We start from the raw sequence: 23,667 nt of genomic DNA, 5'->3' as shown, positions 1-23,667 counted from the left end.
TTATGTTACAGCAATACAAATTTGACAATTAAATAGAAGCAATACAAAAATGGCTATTAAATAGAAGCGCTGAAACTAATCATAAACGGTCATACAGAGATATCTGATCTTAATGAGCGTTTGAGATTTGTTCTATTTCATAAGTTTTAGGTATGCGGTTCTGTGTCATTGAATGGTACTTAGGAAGTAATATGAGTTCAGAAAACATATATAATATGTATGGCATCCATATTAAATATATTTACATCACCGACGATAATTTAATGCATTCTGTTCCAGACATAGGCTCATTGGCAATGTTAACTCTAGCTAATTCTTAGTGGATTTCTCACTAACTCAGCGTTACAAAATACTGTAGCAATGAGAAAATACACCCAAAAGTTCCGAAAAAGCAGGAGAAAGATATCTCCTGTACACCGTCCAGATCAGTCTAAGTTGTATGATAAGATGCTATTGCTCAAGGCAGGTTTGGTCCCTACCTGCCCCGGAGCACAAGAAACCATGTAATGTCTCCCGCATAAGCTTTTCCTACCATGGACTTGGATGTGGATGCTTTCTGCCACAAGATCCTGGTCAACGTCGGCCACTTGACTCGAGCCGACCGAGCCTCGCTGTTCCTGGCGCAGGGCGGCAACAACAACAAGTACCTCGTCGCCAAGCTGTTCGACGTCACCGTAGATTCCGGTCAGTGCTCACGACTCGTAAGTTGACATGGTACAACCATTGGAAAGTCAAGTAGTAAGTAAATCCACTTTAACCATAGCAATAAATGCAATTCTTACTTTAGTTCGGTTGATTTTTTCATCATTCAGGAGACTAGAGCACCGTTCTGAGAGGTACGAATTTATCAGTGTGAATCTCTTACAAAGAGGGCTTGTGATAAGGACGTATTATTTGCTGCGAATCTGTCCTGGTGCCATTTCGGGTATATGTGACACTTTTTACGAAAGACAATGTGGTTAGTGGTCACGTTACCCACTAAAGATTTGAACATGACCCAACCTAACCTAAATAATTTATATTTATTCGACCCTTTTCTAAAACAGCACCGTACAGTTTTCCCGTCAGCAAGTACAGTGAGTAATCGGTAAAATACTCATTTTGACCAATGTGCGACCAGCCCGAACTATTCAATTCAAGTTTTTGTCAATCCACTCTTTTTCATTGTATTTAGTTTTTAAATGCAAGATCTTCATACAAAAAAGGCATTGTTAACAATTCTACACTTTATAAATAAAGATCTATGAATGACCGCAGTATTCATTTAGTGAGTAAATCCACATTATTTCAAATATTTTTCACTAATCAGTACAGCTATATAAACGTTAAAAATTAATTGGCAAGGCCGCGAATATTACTTTAACTGAAGAAAAATGTCTGCACATGCCGAACATGATATTTATACGCCAAAGTTTCCATGCCTCATAAGTGTCCGCTAACTTTGGTATGAACGTAAGTCTGGACGTAACTGCCACACTTCAGTTGATGCGATCCTTTCATCCTCACTGTGATAGAATGTGTCATTCAAATCTTTTTATGGTCGTCTCGCGTGCGTGAGACTCCAGACAGTCTAAGTTTCGGTTCTAAAAATTCGACAGTTATAATTTGAGTTAATTATAGCAATGTGTTGAGTAGGAAGGGATGAAAACTATTGAACTGCCTACATTTCAAGTTGATTCGAATTCGTATGTAATGATTCATTTATAACTCTTGCGAGATAATAATAATAACACACTTAAATGAAATAGTACTACTAGGACTGTTATAATATAATGGGATACATAACATAGTGGGGAAAATTAATTTAAAGTCATCATTATGCATATGAGCATCCGTGTTCAATATCATGCCCTGTGGGTTACGAATCTCTTACCTATTGCCGACGCATCCATGGTCAGCCATCCGGCGTATTGATGTTTCACTCCTTCCGTTTTGAGAAGGTGATTTAATGTTACGAGGTAATTTCAAATACATATGTGTTAGTGTTAATAATAGTATTAATCACATCCACATACATGCACATAACACAATGCCTCTTGTAGACAAAAAAAAAAGATGTAAATGAATTCATTCGGTAAGAGATAAGCAAAAACCTATTTATTTTAATTTTTTTATTCATTCATGAGGTCGGAAAACGCTAAACGTGCAATAACAACAAAATCCTGCATATTATAATCTATGGTTAGCCCGAAAAATAATTCTGACTAAATATAAAGACCACGCCATTCTCTGCCCAGCCTAATGTCGGTATTTTCTGCGATTGTTGTAAGGTCCTGCAGCAGGCGAAAATTAACTGGGCTGCGGTGCCACGCTAACTGAAGACACTCAATTTGCAGCCCTCGTGGTCTGATGGCACGCACAATTGCATGTCTGCCCAGAATCATAATCTGGCCCCTGCCTAGTGCCACCTACTTCTGCCCAGAAATATATTGTCTCTGAGTCAAGATACTCCATAAAAAAGCATATATGAGGACTGCGCTACTATTGCATGTCTCTCGTAAAATAAGGAATCTATCTTTCACCGCTCTCTCAAATGCTGCAATATTATTTACACTTCAAATACATTATTGTATTTGAAATACTTGCTCAATAGGCTGACAAGAACGACTAATCCAGGTGCAGATCGCGTGTTAGTGAAGAAATATTCTTTTTTAATATTTTGACCACGAGAATCGGAATTTTATATGTTGAGCTTAGCTTGCCATCTCCTTGCACTTACGAAAACATACTGACGGCAAGTTCTAGTTCAATAGTACGGACAGAAAAAAGACATTGCTACAAGCTCATATTTATCTATGACGTGTCGCCCACTAGAGCATCTTCTGCTCTCAAACGAGACAAATTCCATTAAATAGATACGCTCTCTTCTGCAATACATGTCGGCGTCGCGACATCCTTCTTGCGACTGAGCAAAGCTCGCAGCGACCTTGACCAGGTGCATTTTATTGCTATTGGAGGATATTCCAGAGCTTGTTAGTAATCAACCTTGAAAGGAGCTTTTATTCCTCCTATAGATCCTGTTCCCAATTGTTGTCCAATAAATCTCTAAGCCTCGAATTGCCCACAGTAAGAGATCGCTGCGCGCACGTTGACCGCAGCAAGACCAATATTTACGCGTCGTGGTGCTCTGGCTCTTTCATTTGTGTTTCTGCTTCTTTCGTGGGCTGTAACCCGCACCAAGAAATCAAGACCGCTTGTAAAAATGAGTAAACGAAAGCAGTTTTTGAAATCGTTAGGAAGAATCTCAAAGTGGATGTAAATAGCAAGGTGGTTCCTAAAAACTATATGAAAACATTTCACAACGGAACATTAGTAGGTCCAAGCCACTCATTAAAAATCTTCAAAATTTTTGAATATCAATGTCACTCAATTGCTTGCATCGCAAATTAACTATAAACTATAGGCAAAGAAAATGCCCCAAAAATTTACTTCATACTCGTATTTTTTTAAGACGTTGCGGAGTATAATGCTCCATCGTCAGTTCGAAATTCGCCAAATTCAATGCAACAAATTAACACAACCGAAATCTCAAAATTTATATTGACAAGTGAATTATATGATAATTGAATGTGAGAATTTCTGCACACAATCGGACAGACAATGTCTTAGCTCAAATTAAATTTCATGTATATAGAAGTATTCAAGTTGTGGCATTGAAATTATGTTAACAGCAGCAGGCTAGACCAACTGCAGGAAGGTCTCAATAATAGCTATTGTTCAGTGGAGTATCGATGTTTGGTCGAGTTCTTGACTTATGATAGAATGAATGTTCCGAAAAATAAATCCTTAAAGTCTTTGCCCAGAAGAAATTTGAAGAGTTAAGAGTTAACGTTGAAGAGTTAACGTTGGTTGAAGAGTTAACGATGGAAGTAGAGAAAAGTGACGAGACGTTTATTACCGTTATGAAACCGGGCTTCACAACGTCATTAAAGAGACCACTTTCTAATATTGAAGTTACGTTATAAGTTTAATGAATTGAGTGAGTATTGGCTAGATTACAGTAGAGGATATAATTAAAGAGTGAAATCGAGAAAAAGGAATAAATACCTGCATTCGTACAAAGAAAATGACGGTGAAACAGCAAACAGAGAGAACATTAGAACTCGATGGCTTCAAGTTGCTACGCTGATTGGAGTTGGTGAATGATCGTTAAATTACTGAATAGTGAACGTGAATTGAAAGCTGATGATTAAATCCTCTACTCCTTTTGAAAAAAATACTTAAACGCACTAAACTTGAATACAACATCTGAATGCAACATGAACATAAGACGAAATTTATCCAACAGAAATAAACAAAAGACAACAAAAAATTATTAATGGAGAGAAAAAATAATTGCTAGCTGACCAACTTACCTGTTTTTAACTTCATGTTTATGAGAACTAAATGGGCAAAAAACTACATTAAGAACTACAAGCAAAAAAAAGATGCTTCTGTTCTAAAATATTCAGGGATTCTAAAATTCCTGAAACGGAAACACCGTAAGTGGAAATTTCAAAATTCCGCACCGAATGCAGGGACGTTGCGCTGTTTGGCCTGAGTTATAATATTTGCTTGTAGATATAGCATTTTGTAGTTGCAAGCATTCGTCTGTTATCAATTATATTATTAATTTTGTTAATATATTGTGTTTCCTAAAATATGCTGTAATATAAGTAAGTTCTACTCTTCAGTTTGCCGTATAAGTATCGATGATTGTTGATAGAAATGACCTCTGCGAAACAGGCAAATGTATGTATCAATGTTATTCGAAGTGTCATAAGAAATTTTTTTTAAAAGGATGGTCTGCTTTTTCATGCAGAGAACAAGCATTTTCAGGTTAATGCCGGCCCATTAGAGAATCAATACAACCATATTCTGCCGAATTCTTTAAAGCTATATTTAGTAAAAATTTATTGGAGTGTCTCACATTAGATGTTTCATGAGTGCATCAGAGTGGAATTGAGGTAAAAAAATTAAGGCAGAGCAGATGCGTTCTCTTGTGACCAGAAGCTTGAATCACTCCAAATCAATAAAGCAATACAAATTTTGCAGTCTGGGGTTGTTATTGGCCAATGGCCACTTACCCAACGGCTTTTCCTATGCAGTACATGTCAATAATTAAAAATTGAGCTAGCCCATTGATCTTAAAAGTGTAGTATTCAGTTCTAATATATTGACTAGTGTTGTTGTGACATAGGTTAACAGGTATTTTCCAACTCTAATCTTTTCAAATTATACATAAATTACTTGTAATTAGCGTAGCGTCTTGTTTGATTTCTTGTAATTAACGTTGCGTATTGGCGTAGCGTCTTGATATCCTGGCCTCGACCAAAGAATCATACCTCTTACCTTCTTTACCTTAAGCTCTCTAACGTAGAGCGGTAAGTCAGACTGCCTAAATAAGTTAAACAACAATAGTGCGTTTGTTTAACGCCCTAGAAACTCTTGAGAATTAAATAGTTAACAATTCACCAAAGAAAATATGGCCGAAACCCAATGATCGACTGGGGCGATAATATCAATTACATAATTATACGATTTTCTAAAATTGAGTCTCTATTAAACTCCCGCTGCCTGCCCCAGGCGTCGAGCAAGCGGTGGTCAACGCAGCGCAGAGAAGAATTCTGTTGCCGTGGGGGGTGGGCATCGTGGGTCACGTGGCAACCACCAAGGAGATACTCAACATCAAAGATGCTTACCAGGTGAGCAACATTCTTTCTAATTATATTTTGGAAAATTTTAACAACATTGATAAAGTTAAAAAGTGATTAACCCGTTCAGTGTTGAACCAGTTCATCAGTAATAATCTGTCCATTAATCATGAGTTTCGATGAAGGTCAGCTACTATTTTTCGTGATTGAAAAATGTAAAAAAACTTCTTTCATGCTCTTCAATGTTCGTCGCATTGTTTCTCACGTTTCTAAAGACATTAAAAATCAAAATAAAAAATGGTTTCATTTCACTGCTCACGTCATTTCCTTTCGTAGCACTCGCTTGAGCGGACCTTATTTGTACATTTTTATTTGTTGGAAAGGGCATTTTCATCCCGGAACTGAAGTTCTGTTATTCACCATATAAATGGCGATCTATGATCTGCGCCCTACTTTGCGCCTATTTCACTGCATTCTATAAACATATTTTTTTGCTATCTTTCGTACATATCTGTAGAAATATTTTCTCTATTTATACCTTAGTTTTGCAATGATGTTTGCCTGTCAGGACCCTCGGTTTGACTCGTCGGTGGACAGGCGTACGGGCTACAGGACGAGCAGCGTGCTCTGCATCCCGCTCTGCGACCAGGAGGGCTCGGTCGTCGGCGTCGCTGAGATCATCAACAAGAAGAACGGATCCAAGGAATTCACGCAGCACGACGTCGAGGTATGTGGCAGAGGCCTTGTAATTGGTCCGGCAGTGGTTTTCATTACTTGGAACTCACTCGTATTGTAAGTAGGTTGCTGAGAGGCACATTGAACAAATTCATTCGGTGCTTCATGAACTTTTTCGTTTTGTGCTACATTGTCATGAGCAAAGCCTGAAGAGCTGGAGTGAGTAAAATAAATGCGTTGCAACAATGAAGACATTTTATTTTTTATTTATGTAAAGCAAAATGTGAGCAGTGTACCTTGTTTTTTCTCCTCCGTAGGTGGTCAAGAGACACTTGGCCTTCTGTGGCGTTGGCTTACAAAACGCTCATCTCTTCAATGTGTCAATGCACGAGTACAAACGGAATCAGGTATTAACTACGAAATATAAAATCTCTCGCTATATATATATATATATATTTTTTTAATTTTCTATTGCGTCTTGTATATGTGAATCATTGGAGCACTTACCGCGGAGTTATTGGAGATAAATCTATGCCGGTGATGCATGTAAATATTCAATGTCATCTAACATTAGTTTACGAAGAAATGATTTCTTTTCATTCGGCAATTCATTTACTATTTTGTATAAACTTCCATACCATTTAAAAAATATAACTCAGTACTCACAGCAGTGAGTGACAGAGAGCGCATTTACTCGTCGACGAAAACTTGAGGTCACGGACACACGGACGGACAGACAGACGGACGGACGGACATGGCGAGCACAATAGTGCATTCTGTCCATAAATGAGAAAATGCACTAAAAATGATAGACGGAAATGCCGCCCTTTCTAGTTGTAATGTTTATAGTGGAGAGATGAAATGTCATCGCGAGGGTAAGGTGAAACTCTCAAGAGGAATTGATTAGCCGCAGCGAGTGCAGTGGCGAGCTATCCGATGTCCTGCTGCTCTTGAAGCAACGGCCATGAATAACGCGTTGGGGGATGCACGCATAAAGGTCCTAAGCCTCCGCCTCGTTAAGAATGCATGGCTTGTGTGCCGGCACGGGCCCTTGTAGTGCACACAACACTGCGCGTGTAAAGTCTTTTTGTCTCTGCAAATATTGCAGCAAAAATGGCTTGTAATGTTCAGGATGATGCCAGTCGCGATGGAAAATATTGTTTACGTCTCGTTTGATCGCAATCATAACTCCTGGGGACTTCCAAATTCTAATATTTAAAGTATAGCGCAATGATTAAAGTATTACAACTGTTTAAAAAATGTAACTCAGTACTCACTGCAGTGAGTGACAGAGAGCGCATATTCTCATAGACGAAAACGTGAAGTCACGGATGGACAGACGGACAGACAAACGGACAGACAAACGGACAGACGGACGAACAGACGGACGGACATGGCGAACACAATAGTGCATTTTTCCATAAATGAGAAAATGTGCTATAAATAGGCGATGCTGTATAGAAAATTTCATGAAAGCCCATTAGAATTTTCAAAATTATTAGTCCAATAAATCAGATTATCTACAGCCAATAATAATTTTGTGATTAATACCACAGATTATGACATAAACTACAATGTTTCATTGCTATGAAATGTTTTCGAATTTCAGTACATGAGTCTCATATTTACAAAATTACAATGAATGAAACTATAGGAGATAAATGCTCACGCACGAAATATATTGGTGAAAGTACAAAATAAACTCGCTGTCAACTATATGTATATATAATAAGATTGGGAATAATTGCAGTAATTGGCATGGAGAGCGTCACTGAGAGCGATAATACAGGACATGGATTCAGTAAAGAATCAATATATAGGTAGATTAAAGTTACACATGTGTGGCTTCTTTGGTTGCAATGAAATTTAAAGTTACATCCCATTTTTAGTTTGTGATCTCATAATTTGAAAGATCCGAGTTATAAATAGGCAGAATTGATCTCTACATTTGACTACTCGCATAAAGAATAAAATATGCGTATAAAAATTACTTTTTAAATTAATTTTTTTAACACTTTTAAAGAATCCAGTGTCTTTGTTGTTACACATGTACAATGAATGTTAAACATGCCTAAATTTTCAAAATTATTTATTCTGTCAACTGATTCCTGTCTCTGACTTTATGCAAGTGTGCAAAATTTCAGATCGATTTGACAGGTAGAAGTATGTTAAATGTGGATTATAGGATTTGTAGCAGACAAAATTATGTTAAACTTTTTTTAATATAAATTTTTCTTATTTTTGAAATTATTTATTTCAATTTTGAAAATTATTTATTGCACACTTTACGCAAGTGTGCAAAATTTCACATCGATTGAATAGGTAGAAGTGTGTCAAATATCGATAATAAGATATGTAGCAGAAAAAATTATTTAAAATTTTTACAATGAATGTTTCACATGCCTAAATTTTCAAAATTATTTATTCTGTCAACTGATTCCTGTCTCTGACTTTATGCAAGTGTGCAAAATTTCAGATCGATTGAATAGGTAGAAGTGTGTCAAATATCGATAATAAGATATGTAGCAGAAAAAATAATTAAAAATTTTGTTTATTATTGAAAAAAATGTAATTTTTAAAATTATTTATTCTGTCAATCGATTCATGCACAGTCTCCAACTTTACGCAAGTGTGCAAAATTTCAGATCGATTGGACAGGTAGAAGTGTGTCAAATATCGATTATAAAATTTGTAGCTGACTGGCAAACAAACAAAAAGCGAAGTTAAAGAGAAGTGTTGTAATAAAAAATGTCAGCGCTCTCCTTTTACTTACCAGTTGTACATTAATGGTTCTTGAACTGAAGCGAAACTTTAAGTAAAGGGTAAATTAAAGGGAAGTTGAATATCTGTTTGCCAATTCGAAAATATTTAAAATTGCTGTTTAAATTGATTGAAATAATGTTCATTAATTTAGTTAAAAATTCACTTTCAATGCGTGAAATTTATATGAAGAACTTGCATTTGTGTTTGACCAGCTGATGCTGCAACTCGCTCGTCGGTTGTTCGAAGAGCAGTCTTCCCTGGACGGCCTCGTGACCAAGATCATGACAGAGGCTCGTGACCTCATAAGGTGCGAGAAGTGCGTCGTCTACCTCATCGACAGACTTGTGAGTACATCGTCTTGTTCTTTATGTGGTTCGCTGCTTGTTTATAAACAACACGATCTCCGATAGGAGAAAAATGTTTTGATGATCTGATGACGGCAGGGGAAACTAAAGTGCTTAGGCGTTGTCTACTTCTTCGACAGACTTTCGAGTACCTGGCCCAGTTTTTTATGTGATTCGCAGCATTATACACAACATTCTGTCCAACGAGAAGTAATACACCGATGACCTGATAACGGCAGGGAAACTATAGTAATAAGGCGTCGTCTCCGGCGCCGACAAACTTGTGAGTGTCCAGTGCATCATCCCAGCACCTCATTTGCCCAACATTATTGCACGATCAAGTGTCTAGTAAAATGAATATGTCCGTGATCTGAAGATGGCACAGAAATACAAAGAAATGTCTTAGCTTAACTGAAATGGATTAAAGTGAATGTTTACGCGGCTACCAATATTAATTGGTGGTACAAATTTGAACCGCTTCACTTGAGAAATAGGACTTAAGAGGAACACAAGGGAAATATAGTTGAACATGAAAATAAATTCAGTATAATTAACTTGTACCTAATTTTCTCTGCATTAGAACCATTTGAAAGCTTGGTCATCATCAGGATCATCCTGAGACTATCCTGAAAATCGATGTGAAAGATCAGAGCAGCAAGCAAAATTGTTTAGAGATAAAAACTTGAAATTGGACACGTTCGAATACTTGAGTATGTATACATAACATTTTCAACGCATAAACATCACATCATTATAAGAAGATTATAAAAATTAGATTGGGTTGATTATGAAGATACAACATTAATTTCAATCCCATCGTTAATCTTTAGTGACAGGAAATAAATCATTTTAACATCGATATTATTATTTTTTCAAGGCATTGACATCCAAAACCAACATTTATTATTTTAAATTAATACCATCCATGCCGACGGCTTTTTTAATTGGAAAAATTGTTTTACGCTTCTCCGAATCCAAAAATATAATCATCCTAATTACTAGAAGAGGCCTCAGTTAATAGATGAATCGCATTTATCGCATGATCGTTGGATTTAACGGGATAGAATTTGCAGTAAATATGACGAAATTTGTAAAGTAAAACATGAAATATTTCTTAAAAAATTTTCACTTACATCTATTCATAATCTCGAAGGTGCAAGATCATAAATATCCTATTAATGCCCTCAAACTTTCTATGTCTGAGATGCCTGCGGTGTTAGTGACCCACGGGCTAAAGCATCCCCAAAAAGGAGCACCTCTATAATATTAGTCGTCAAACCGAAAGCTGTTTATTACATTGCGTTTGTGGGTCATCTACGGGTCGTAATTATTTAATGACAAAAAATTAATTAACGGAAAAAGACTCGCAAGTTGGACCAAAGCCAAGACAAGACGAGGCGATTGAAGGGGTGGTCCACACACGCCGGCTGTTGACGCCTTATAGCTTCTGTCTCCTGCAGAGACGCTTATTTCCACTCTGACCTCAAGGGCTTCATATTTCTCGAGTGTATTGTAGCCAGGTTGTTTTTACAAAATGATTTAGACTTCACAGCAAACTTGATTTTCTTATTATCTTGAGTAATGAATTTTATCTATAGAGTTGCAACGTTGTCTTTCATTTAACGGAAACTGTGCTATGCAATAGTTACTACTAGAAGTGGCGTGGACATCAAGCATGCGTTGAAATTTTTTGCTTCTCTATGTGGTGTAAAGTGCTCACTTCTCAGCGGATATGTTGAAATTAGTTCATGTTTTCAGTATATGTCAATTGAATTCATTCTAACTTAAATTGAATGGATTTATTTAACATTAAGCAGATATAACTTAGAACTTTATTCATATTTTCTGGAGTTACTCAAATTTCAATTGATCGTCGCTTTAAAATCAAAAATAATTTTTCATTTTTCACTAGACTTGATTTTAACGAAATATTTTGAGTCTTCATGAGTGATATCAAATATTTTAGGAGATATGAGCTTAGGTCTTGATGAGCATGAGCTAGTACAACTCATGTTTTTCGAGTATTCTATTCTCATTAAGTCTGTCATGTGACAAATTCATCGTCACATGAGAAAAAATCCCAATCCGCACCAAACATTGCTTACTATTACGACCAAGGCTACGCGTGTATTCGCCTCAGTGTATACAAATTATCCAATCATGATTGCCATTTCATCCCGCACTCCGAGCTCGTCACATTATGGCTCCCCATTTAAAGTTTTTCTTCAAAGCAAGCTCTTCACACATCGTTAAAAGCAACCTAAATTTGTTGGTGTCTGCTCGTGACAAAATTACGAGCAATGCCTGTCAATTAAAAAACTTGACTCCGTATCATTTTATTGACTATTCACTCTTATGCAACTAGACATGTATCAGGTTTAACCGTCATTTTTTACGATTCAAAGGAGTAACCTTTTAAATTAGTCCTGCATTCTCGAACGATCGTCTCTGAATTCCGCATTGGTTCGGAAAGTCAATTCCCAGGGAATTTAAAAGTTCCTCAAAAGAGATCCTGAGGACCGCTGCTGCGCGCTAATATTGATTACATTTCAAAACCCAGATGCAGTTCTGATGTTGCGTATTTTACAATTAATCTCAATTGAAACCATTCTCATTTATGACAGCAAATTTCTTTTTATTATGATTAACTGCGAAAATTGTTCTCATTTCATGCATTTTTTCGTCGTTGCCACGACCGTTCTTCTAACTCTGAAACTCTCCTAAGATGGTTTCTAGCTCATTTAAAGTTAATAATTAGCTGTTCTATCAGGTACATGTACTCTTCTAAACTTGGGCCTAAAAGTTCATGTCCCAGTCTCTAAACTAAAAAGTTGTTTTGAATATTGTCACAGGATTTGGGAGAGACTCAGACAACCAGCCCAACCAAGAAAGGCCTAGAGTTGTGTTCCTCGACTTCCGTGAACTGCAAGGCAATAAAAGATTCAAGTCCGGAGTCATCCTGCTTGCCTCTGCCGGAAGCCGTGTTTTCTGAAACTGTGAGTTGAAGAATACCAGCGTTACTTCAGCATTTTAAATTAAGGAGGATCATTGCAGTTTATTAACATGATTCACTGAGTTGTAGCTACATGGAGGAGTATTGTTCAATTTGTTCGGAAAAAATTAACCGTTACCAAGAATTGTATCTGAAATTTGAAGGCCAAAATGCTAATGGCATTTGACGGCGTTGCAAATGAGCGCCATTCCGTTTGATTATTGCTTTGTTCAGAGGACGAAAGTGCGGCGTTTCATTCCCATTATTGCATTCGAAGGTAAAACTGAGGACTCGCATCCAAGCGGCTTTCGAATTGTCAATTCGTGACGGAAATTATGCCATCAGCGAGCATCAAGGACCGCAGCTCAGCGAGTCCAGTCTCGCCATGCTGGCCGCCTACGTCGCTGACCAGCGAAGAGTGAGTCTAAAATGTTGCTCCAGCCATGAATAATCAGTTATGATAAAGTCAAATGGGCCTCAGCATACAAAAATTTTTTTGAGAAATAAACCTAAATTATTCAGACTTTAAAAAAAAATCATACGAGTTGAGTGAGCAGTGTGCCACAAGAATCTGAGAACGATAACTATTCAATGTTCAGCTCGTTGAAAGGCAGCGTCGGCTTAAGTGGACTGTTGTGTGCCTCAGTAAAGCAGCTTGTTCTGTGTGCTGTCAGCAATGAAGGTTTTCGTGATTGTACTGTAAATTCAAGTTATTCGTGTGAATTTAGGGCAATGCGAACAACGGGGAATTTTCTTTTCAATTATTTATGGTCAATTTAAGTTTTTAATTTTTAGCTCCGGATGAGATGAGTTGCAAGCAGCTTCTTCCAAAGTTACTCTACGGAAAATAAGCTCAATATTCAAGTAACATTTTGTATTAATTTCTCATATGTGTATACATCTTATATATTTTCCAAACGTGTTTGTGTGTTTGAAGTATTTTACCGGTGATAAATTGACGATGTTCGAGGTCATGACCACGATACTTATTGTGTCGGGATATTACGTGAGAAATCTTATGTTGAATGGTTGAATTCCGTGACACTCATAAATGAAGGGAGAATAAGGCCAAATACGTGAATACGATGTGATATTTAAGTTTAAGTTTATTTTAAATTTAAAAAATAGGACTCGAATGGAAGTTCCGTGATAACTGTTAATTTGGATGGGTCTTTCTTTAATTATGGTCATATCGTTTCAGAATTATCAACTGGATTCGAGATGAAACTATTCGGATGACGATATTCAGGATGACATAAACGAGATTTTAGAATTGCAATGTTTATCTATCCCGCGAGACGCCAGGAAAATCCACCCTTGTTTTTAATACAGTTTCACCTCGCGCTCAAATTATTTTATTTTTATCCAGGCCCTAAACATCGGTGACGCTCAGGACTGGCTGGGGGCGCCGCTCATGGACTACGGAGGGCGCATCAACAGCGTGCTCTCCCTGCCTATATACAACGCCTCCAAGGTGGTGCTCGGCGTAGCGCAGATGATCAACAAGGTAAACATATTTTATTATTAATAATAGATAGTCAATTATCATCGTAAACATTCGTATCTATCCAAATATTTTGTTTTCGGGGAGGCAGATCATTAATTTCAGCAGATTAATTCTTTTTCTCGTTTTTTTTTTTCAATTAGATGTGCGTTTCACGAAGCACGCGAGATATGCAAAAACACATATTTTCATTAGATTTCTTCATACGGAAATTGTTATATTATATTCACTTCTTGCTTTATGTTAATCTCATGTCCAGTGTATTTTTTCAGGAGAACGGAAGAAGGTTCGGCGAGAATGACGTACGGACGCTGGAAGCCCTTGCGATATTCAGCGGCCTGGGCATGCAAAACATGCTCGTCTACGAGAAGGCTTGTGAGTTGCTTTGCATTTGGAACTCATAGGGAACTTTCAAAAAGGACTTTTTATGAAGAACTTGTTATTTTACGCTATTTGCAACATACATTATTTTATAGTATTTTGTAGCATACATTATTTTATATCATCTGATGGTGCTATTCATCTGATGGTGCTATTCATCTGATGGTGCTATTCATCTAACAGTGCTATTCATTTAACGGTGCCATTCGTCTGATGGTGCTATTCATCTAACGGTACTATTCATTTAACGGTGTCATTCAACTGATGGTGCTACTTATCTGACGCTGCTATTCATCTAACGGTGCTATTCATCTAACGGTGCTATTCATCTAACGGTGATATTCATCTAACGGTGCTATTCAAAATCAGTTTAGTCGAAAAATACAAAGTATTGCTAAGGTTTCGTCGTATGAAATAGAAGCTGAAGCTGAAATACCGAACTCTCCTGCGGTCGTTTTGACATCGCACGTTGCGGCGTGCATACTCACCGCGAAAAGAGATGGATGGCTTCATGGATTATCATGCTCTGATGCTCAGCCGTCCTGATCGAAGCTCCTGCCATGATGCACTACAGAAGTTATGCAACCACTTACATAAGCGTAACCAATATGAGTGCATGGCCTGTATGAGGGCATGTATATATGTGTATCATAGTTATTTTTTTCGTTCGGTGGTCCCTGAAGTTTAAGTAGATCAAGTTCCGCGAAAAATATACAGCGACGAAAGCAATCGATTTTTTGACAGCTCTGAGAGCAAATCTCGAAATTATATTTTCCACCTCCAGCCTGTTGAAATAACACAGAAAATTGGATGAGTTACTCAGCATCTGTTTAAAATGTTTTTTTTATGTTTTTTTAGAGTTTTGATTCTTTTTAATGCGAATTTTTGATGCTACCGTCCAGCGCGCAACAAATCTGAACACGATAAGAGCTATTAAGCTCAAAGCAAATCCAGAATTATGCACTTCGCTAAAAAGAATAACTTATGATCTTGTTGCATGCACGTCCGGTCCAATATATTATTTTTTTTTAATACCGGAGAATCTTCTCTAAATCTCCTGATCATAAGAGAAACTAGAATGATCCGTGGGTATAATTTTGGCGCCAAACTACTATTTAAGCCGAAGAATACGTTTTTGATGCTTTAATACCAACCATCAATTGAGATTGTATATTTCTTATTAATTCCATCAGTGAAATTGAGAAGCTTAGAATCCATGAATAATTTTATTACGACCGAAAGAATGAAGTGAGTCTGCTTTCATCTTCTAGCATAGCACATATTATTGTTCGTTATTCCAATGAACATTTACCTTGTAATTTGCTGTAAATTACACTGTGGCAGTTATTTTTGTATTTTTTCGCATCGCAGTTTTTTTGAAGAGTATGTTTTTTTTTAATTTTCTCCCACTCCTTGTTCTTTGTAATTAGTTCCAAAGCATTCATTTTCCTGCCCTGTGAACGACGCATAGAACATGAAGGATATGTTACATGTTATTCTTACTTTCTATGTTACCGACAGACCTTGCATGATAGTTACAATGCATGTAGGTACAATGCAACATGCGCACTATGCAGCACACATACAATGAAACACACGTACAATGCAACACACGTACAATGCAACACACGTACAATGCAACACACGTACAATGCAACACACGTACAATGCAACACACGTACAATGCAACACACGTACAATGCAACACACGTACAATTTACATTTTGTTTACTGTTGAGGTCGACTGATGGCGCGGCAGAAGGTTGCGCTGGAGTGCCTTAGTTATCACGCAACTGCCGCTCAGGACGACACTGAAAAACTGCAAAATGCAGAAATTCCTGAAGCCAGTAAATTTGAGCTTTACAGGTCAGTTTACATTTAACTTTAACTTTAAAATGTAAAATTCAAAAGTCGTTCGTACGTTATTAGGTGCTTGGACGTCTCCACTATGCGTACAAATTTAATTTATGTTCATTTTTTTTCCTTACTACTGAAAATTGCTACTCGAGGAATTTGTACAAAGATATTATCGTGATGTGTGATGAAATTATTCTCATTACATCTGAACATTATAAAAAATTAAACTTAAGTAATATTCTGTATATTTCTTTGCCATAGGCAATTTCCCTAAATATCTGAAAACCGTGCATGCGAAGTAATTCCGTAAAACATGTTTTACAGTTTCGACTTCAGCGACATCCATTTGACGGATGACGAAACCTGCATGTGCGTCATCCGAATGTTCAAAGAGTTCAATTTCCTGGAAAAATTTAGGATACCGCAACAGGTGAGCGTTTTTTTTTGGGGGAAGTTTTTTTTTCCTGTACATCAACATGGAGTTCTTCATTTTTTGTTCACGCTACATAAGCTTAATTTTAGATTGGCCGATTGTTTCAGCTCAAGTTGTAACCAATATAGTGACTTGTGGCCTATTTGTTTATGGCTTTTGTTGTTGCAGTTACTGGATTTCAGCGTGAGGAGTTGATCGGTTTTAATGCAGTAATTCAAATGGATCGTATTTTGAATTGAACGACATGAAATAATTTTTTCTGGTTTTATAAGTCAGCGAAAGTCAGCGCCGGAAACCAAACGGCGAGGCAATTTTGACCTTATTTGAGACCATTTCTAAATGTTTTATTGCAATGTTTTTCTTGTCAATAATTTCCAAAATGAACATTTGTGAAGGTACTCCTTAAGTTTCGCTATGAACATGCAGGTGATGTGCCGGTATGTGTTGAGTGTCAAGAAGAACTACCGGCCAGTGAAGTACCACAACTGGCGTCACGCTCTCACGGTCGCACAGACGATGTTCGCCATGCTCAAGACCGGCAAGATGGAGCAGTTCATGAACGACCTCGAGGTATATATTCCGATCTGCAGCGCCGTTGAGATAAATTATCTTCTTTCGTTAATCCTCTTCACTTTTTTATTGCGTTTTATTCATTTTTGTTCAAATTTGAGGTAAAAATCTCAAATTCAATACTGGAGTTCTTGTGCGAGTGATTAGAAGGATCTATAATGAAGCCCTGGAAACATGAAAATAATTACCTGACTAATATCTGTAATAAACGAGCAAGTTATTATTACGGATGCTGGCTAATGTCGGGATATTGTGGATGTCCCGACTCGTCTTACAGAATTACAAATTGTTTTCTCAGTTTATTACTGATGGATCTCACATGAAAATCTTTAATTGTTAATATGATCCTTAACTATTTTCAACATTTAGGATATTATTGACTCGTCAAGTAACATTAAAAAGGACAACGCACTACTTGTCGTCCCCTACAATGTGCGAAAATTTGTACCCGTGAATTACCTAAGAAATCATCAAAGGATGGTATTAAATATTAAAATGAAGTATGAAAACCATCATGTATTTTTAAAATTATGATCAGTTTTACCTTCAGAAGCTGGATTTAAAGCATTTATCTTGCCATAAATAAATTCATTGTCCGGAGGCTGGTGAATAATGTGACATGGTATTAGTTTATCGTCTCGTTCAAAAGTACCTGATCTATTTACTCTTTTTTTATCAATAATCAGTGCATGATAACAGACACATAATAATGAATGCAAAACGATTCTGTCTGGAGTTACACTAAACGTACAGGCCAGAATCCATGTCATCATTAGCAGTCAGATCATCATTGTGGAATAATCATAATTTGGATGATTCATTCCGATTTCAAATTTCTGTGCAATAAAATGTCCGACGTTGATTTTAAATCGACTATACAGATGCTGGGGCTTCTAGTGGCCTGCCTGAGTCATGATCTAGACCACAGAGGGACGAACAACTCCTTCCAGACCAAGACCGACAGCCCCCTGGCCCTGCTGTACTCCACCAGCACCATGGAGCATCATCACTTCGACCAGTGCGTCATGATTCTCTCGCAGGACTCGAACAACATTTTTCAGGTACCGAACAATGTGTACAAAATAAAAATTTGTAATTTATATCCAATGTGGCCTAGGATTGGATGATTGAAAACTGATTGAAAACTAAATCAATGAATAGTACTCAGATTTCAAGAATCAATAAATGAATCTAATTCATCATCATTTATCATCTAAAATCCCTAATTCTTGAGTTTTACTTGACAATATATTGTTGCCTAATCAAACGTGTATCAATAGAATGTTGGATAATATTGGGTTAATAATAAGTTAATACATCTAAGGTATAAATAAGGTAAATAATATATTCGTAACTTGAGTTCCGTTCGATAACCGAATATTTGGCTATCCGTAATGTTCGTACGTACAAGCCCCTGATTATAACGGCGCTTACGTCGTCTCTACAAGTGCTAGAAGCTTCATGCAATAGTGCCATAACATGATCCATGTTTCGGTCGTAACTTAGGATAGGATTTCGGTCATGTAATATTGTCTTAAAAACATAAAAGAACTAGCTGGTTAAGATGCGATGATCTCAATGCTTAAAATTGACCTCAGAAACTCATCAAGGAATTAGCATTTTTTGATGAACCTTCTCCGCGATATAGATAATATTTTATGCGTTTCGAGATTTTACTTTTCCTAGTGGAATTTAAGGGGGATATAATTGACTTGAGTAATAGCAGCCCTGCATCGATATTTTGGCCTCATGAATATATTAAACAAATATATGGTTAAATGATAGCTGTTAATATGAATTGTCAAGATATTCTGGCAAAAATACTAGAAGCGTGTTGTATAGGGTTATCAACCGTGAAATATAGACTCGAGTAATCATTTTAATATATTCTTTGACAACCCAATTAGAATATATCAAGCAAGTAGCGGTCCGTTAATTTCGATTCCAGTGGCCGATGAGGACATCGTCAAATTTAATAGAGCTTCCAGTCTAAAAAATATCAGAATCTAGTCTCTGATGCTGGCTGGCAGATGCTGTCGCCGGAGGAGTACCGCCGAGTGATGAGGGTGGTGGAGCAAGCCATCCTCAGCACTGACATGGCCATGTACTTCAAGAAGAAGAATCAGTTCCTGCAACTCACGGACAACGGAGAGTTCGATTGGCAGACTGAGGAAAAGAAAGAACGTGAGTCTGATAGTTTTTCTCAACAAAAAATGATACTGCTAATGTGATGATGCTTATGCGTATTATTGTACCACCGTAGAAAAGTATATAATTTATAGAGTTCCTACCACCTAAGTTTTCAGCATCATGGAATAGTTTTGCTATACTACAATTCAGTTTCTGAATTGTTATAACTTTCCACCGAAGTTGATCCGAAGTTCTTGCTTGTAAACGAAAATTTTCAATGAGCTTTCTTCGGGCACTTACTAAATTTTTTACATTTATACTATGCTCATTTATAAATGCTTTACATTAATACTATACTATTCTGTTGTTCTGCAAATTATGCTGTGACATTTGAACTAAAACCTTTCGAAATATTATCTATATGTTTGAAACAGATATATGTTGAAACACTGATAATATTATATTGGTAGAATATTTTCAAAATTTAATTATTTTCAGAATATGAGAGTCAAAATATTATTTTACTTCATTGAACATATTTCTGTCGACTGTGCAGTGTTGTGCGGTATGATGATGACCGCGTGCGACGTGTCAGCGATCGCCAAGCCGTGGGAGGTGCAGCACGAGGTGGCCAAGCTCGTGGCCGACGAGTTCTTCGAGCAAGGCGACCTCGAGAAGCTCAAACTCAACGAGCAGCCCGTGGTCTGTCTTAATATCATCGACTTCTTCTAATGCGATCTTCTTGTGGATTAGTTATCCAACCGAGAACCGTTCTCAAGTAGTAGAGAAGCTTGAAATTTGGACTGAAAAACTGTATAAAAATGAATTGAAGCCCGCAGGACAATTTTTGTTCATTCTTTGATCCTGAGCCTCCGACGCGCGTTCAACTTAGTTATTGATTCAGTGCTCGAGATGAGCAGCTTGCACAAACATTTATTACCCCGCACGAGATTGTATTCACATTTTAATTAAATTACACTAGCTGGAACTAATTTCTATAATAAGGTGACTGCTGTTTCTATTTCCTTACAGGCGATGATGGACCGCGAGAAGAAAGACGAGCTTCCTCAAATGCAAGTTGGCTTCATAAACGCCATCTGTCTGCCGCTGTATAAAGTAACGGCATTTGAAATTGACATGACTTAAGTTATCAAAACATACGCTGCTTATGGCTGCATGAACTTTGTTTGCAATACATGCATGAACATTATTGTCTCATGGTTTATAGTTGCTCTTTTCCACTTTGGCGGAATAAATAGATTTGTCCTATATTTTTCATGATTGAAGATAAATGAATACAAAATCAAAAAAATATTTCGAGCAATAATTACTATTTGCTGAATGGTTTCAATCCTCAACTCTTTTTTAATAATTTTTGGAGCGGTTGTATTGAAAAGAGCATTTCCCATGCGAGTACATCATTGTTTTCCCATGCGAGTACAAAATCCATAATCAACTCTACAATTCAATTTGGGATTTCTTCACAAATTAATTAAATTATTTTCTCTTTATCAAGGCCTGACCCAAAAAATATTATAATTGCTTACACCTCTGAGCATTTTTTTGCAGATTTCCTAGAAGTTCGACTCGATTTCCTAGAAGTGATGCTATATATATTTTGTTGATTATTTCTGAGCCAGGCGCTGTCTGAATCTTTCCCGTGGGTGAAGCCGCTGTACGACGGCTGTGATCGCAACAGAGAGCAGTGGCAGAAGCTGGCAGAGCAGGTCGAGATGGGACTCACTTGGATAGACCACGAGACCATTGAAGAGCCCGTCGAGCTCGTCGACTCAAAAGGTACCTCGTTCATGTCGCTGGCCTTGCGGAGGTCTAATGACTCGTAGTTGATATTAGTTTAGAGGCATACGAGCGAGAGCTTTTCTGTTACTTTATCTTATGTTGTTATGCATACTTAGGCGTTTTCGGGCATAGCAATGCTTGACATTATTGTTTTTGCAAATGTAAAAGTGTTGAATTTGATCTCGGTAGACTAAATGCACTTTTTGTCATCTTCATCTTACGGTCGTAAAGAGAAGGATTGTAGGATACTTTTGAGTATGTTTAAAGCTGAAGACTTGTAAGCTGAGCTTTATTGATGATCTGATCCTCGTGCCGTATCGTCCAGTGATGAGCAAGATCACCCTGCAGCCCAAGCCCGACCAGGCCAACTCAGCGCTTCACAAGAGACAGGTCAGTCGGCCCCCGATCCGAAGCGACCTAGACAAAAGTAATTCAGGGTGCATAGTTAAAACAAATAATGTTTTGTTTAATATTCTAACTATTACCGTGATTTTCTGTCGCCTCCAAGCATTGCTTGAAGGTTAAACGATTAATGAATAGCTCTATTTTTAAAGGCATGTTCCAGCTTATAATTATTTATTAGCGACAGCAAATGGTCAATGAATTCATAGACAAAAATTCTCTCGCTCGTGCAAGTGAACTCTGATCTTCTTTCGATCAACGAGATTCTGATTTGCGTGATTAGGCTTTCAAGTATGTTTTGATTGTCAGTACTAGTATTTTACAGTGATTAACAAAATTTAGCTCGTGGGAAAAATGGGAAAATTTGGCAAAAGAGGGAATATTATTATTATATGCTGTTGAAGAGAATTGTGCCATGATGAAGAGAATTGTGCTGCACATAGTAAAAACATATATGGGATCAACAGAAATCATATTATATCTGCATATTATATATATTATATCATATTATATTATACATCGTTCAGCAAGAAAATTCACAAGAGCTTTTTTTCTCGGTGTATGATGCACATTAAGCACTTACGGGTATTTATATTGTTCATTCAAGTTTAAGCTTCAATTCTTCAATGATCTCTGAAATTATGTTGGGGATATTTGTTGCATGTTTATTGGCAGTATTTTTTTCACCAACTGTTTAGCTAAAAAATGAATACGAAAATCGGGATTATTCGGTGATGGCGTCATTTTGTTGAACAACTTAGTAATTAATTTTTTTTTGCAGAGCATTGCTTACCCAAAAATGAAGCAGAAGACTTCAGACAAAGGACTGAAGCGCTGGTGCTGCGCTCTGTGACGAACGAGCTTCGCCGCACCGCGAGAATATAATGTATCAAGATCAAACTCAGCCTGGAATCCGCCTGCAGCAATCGTTTTTTGCTTTGGACAACGCAAGGAGTCTGAAAGGACGGTGATTTATCACTTTTTTATTGTGACTCGAAGAAGAATTTCGTTTTTTGGAAGAGTTTCAGGCGCTCAAGTGTATATTTTACGATGACAGGATCGTCAAGAGAGAGATGAAGCAGTTTTATTTATTGTTCAATCAATCATCGAGGCCGATTGAAGAAACCTTTGAATGAATCAAGCCTGCACAAATAACTGTAATATCCACACTGGAAACCAAGTCACAGCTCCGCTGCTTATTGAGATGAAGGCTATGTTGTATTCCATTTCAAAGCGCTGCATGTATACATTCATACTATCTGTATCACGGCTCGCACGGTTTAAATAGTTCAACGCAGCATAATCGGTTGTTCATCAGTTCAGGCTAATGTGTCCAGACTAAAAAGAGACAGATGTTGTAAAGTAAATCTTTAGCTCTGAACCTCTCACAAATGCGGTTTGATGTGGAGTATAATCGATAAAATTGTATAATTTTGTGAAATATTCTGGAACACCTATGGGAGAAGCGGCGATTAAATAGTCTTTAGATGACGGTATAAATTAAAATGATTGCTGTTCATAGTTGGTATTTTGTAACGCTTGGAACTTACAGAAGATTCTGGCTCGGTCCTGTACCAGAACATGAATTTGGGCATTTCGCTCCGCAAGCTACTGATACGCTTCTTACTCGGTGATTTAATGCTACTTTTAGCAGGTAAGAAGGTTTGGGTTCATAATTTATGTCACATAAATCAAAATAATCTCGCTTCTGTGTAAAAATGTTTCGTCATGGGGATGATAATTCTCTTCTGAATATTAATTCAGCTGTATTGGTAGCATCGAAGATATAAAAATAGTGGGAATTTGTTGTTTTCTCCTTAGCTTGATTAAGAAAACTTCATCAGGCATGAACTTTCTTTGTTCACACCTCAGTGTCTCGTATCTTCGTCGCTGCATTCGTTGCCTTACGAGCATTGCCGCTTTCATCATTTTAATTTTATTTTTACGTGCTCTGAATTTTATTTGCAATCATGCAATGAATTTCGCATATATTGAGTTTTTTTCACTAATCAGTTCATCAATTGAATTTACATAATTAGTTTCTCAACATATATAATTCAAAATCGTATAGAATATTTTTGAAAGATCGAGTGAAGAAGGATATTAGATTACCCTTGACAAGATCTAAGGTTACGGTTCAGATCCCACGTCACGGAATCATGCCAGCACAATTTCTTCGTCAT

The 23,667-nt window shown here is 37.1% G+C and overlaps 1 protein-coding gene across 1 annotated transcript; it reads left to right on the top strand.

Moving 5' to 3' along the window:
• Positions 1-290: 290 nt before the first annotated feature.
• Positions 291-23,440, top strand: LOC108669676 (cGMP-specific 3',5'-cyclic phosphodiesterase). The gene is made up of 19 exons (XM_018157077.2): positions 291-684; positions 5,566-5,684; positions 6,202-6,360; positions 6,626-6,715; positions 9,284-9,415; positions 12,268-12,411; positions 12,685-12,825; positions 13,777-13,914; positions 14,184-14,286; positions 16,032-16,158; positions 16,474-16,579; positions 17,009-17,152; positions 18,034-18,213; positions 19,183-19,336; positions 19,839-19,984; positions 20,315-20,398; positions 20,923-21,079; positions 21,408-21,472; positions 22,266-23,440. The coding sequence occupies exons 1-19, from the start codon at positions 534-536 to the stop codon at positions 22,335-22,337; spliced, it is 2,412 nt and encodes an 803-aa protein (XP_018012566.1). The 5' UTR covers positions 291-533; the 3' UTR covers positions 22,338-23,440.
• The last annotated feature ends 227 nt before the right edge of the window (positions 23,441-23,667 follow it).

Source organism: Hyalella azteca, unplaced genomic scaffold (assembly GCF_000764305.2).
Source record: "Hyalella azteca isolate HAZT.00-mixed unplaced genomic scaffold, Hazt_2.0.2 contig3233, whole genome shotgun sequence".
Lineage (NCBI taxonomy): Eukaryota > Metazoa > Arthropoda > Malacostraca > Amphipoda > Hyalellidae > Hyalella > Hyalella azteca.
The sequence above is the reverse complement of the archived record's forward strand: the minus strand, read 5'-3'. Positions and strand labels throughout refer to the sequence as shown.

Coding starts and splice junctions, on each gene's coding strand:
- LOC108669676 (XM_018157077.2), top strand. CDS start 534: ATGGACTTGGATGTGGATGCTTTCTGCCACAAGATCCTGGTCAACGTC. Junction 9,416..12,267: donor TCTACCTCATCGACAGACTT/GTGAGTACATCG, acceptor ATATTGTCACAG/GATTTGGGAGAGACTCAGAC. Junction 21,080..21,407: donor CGAGCTCGTCGACTCAAAAG/GTACCTCGTTCA, acceptor CGTATCGTCCAG/TGATGAGCAAGATCACCCTG.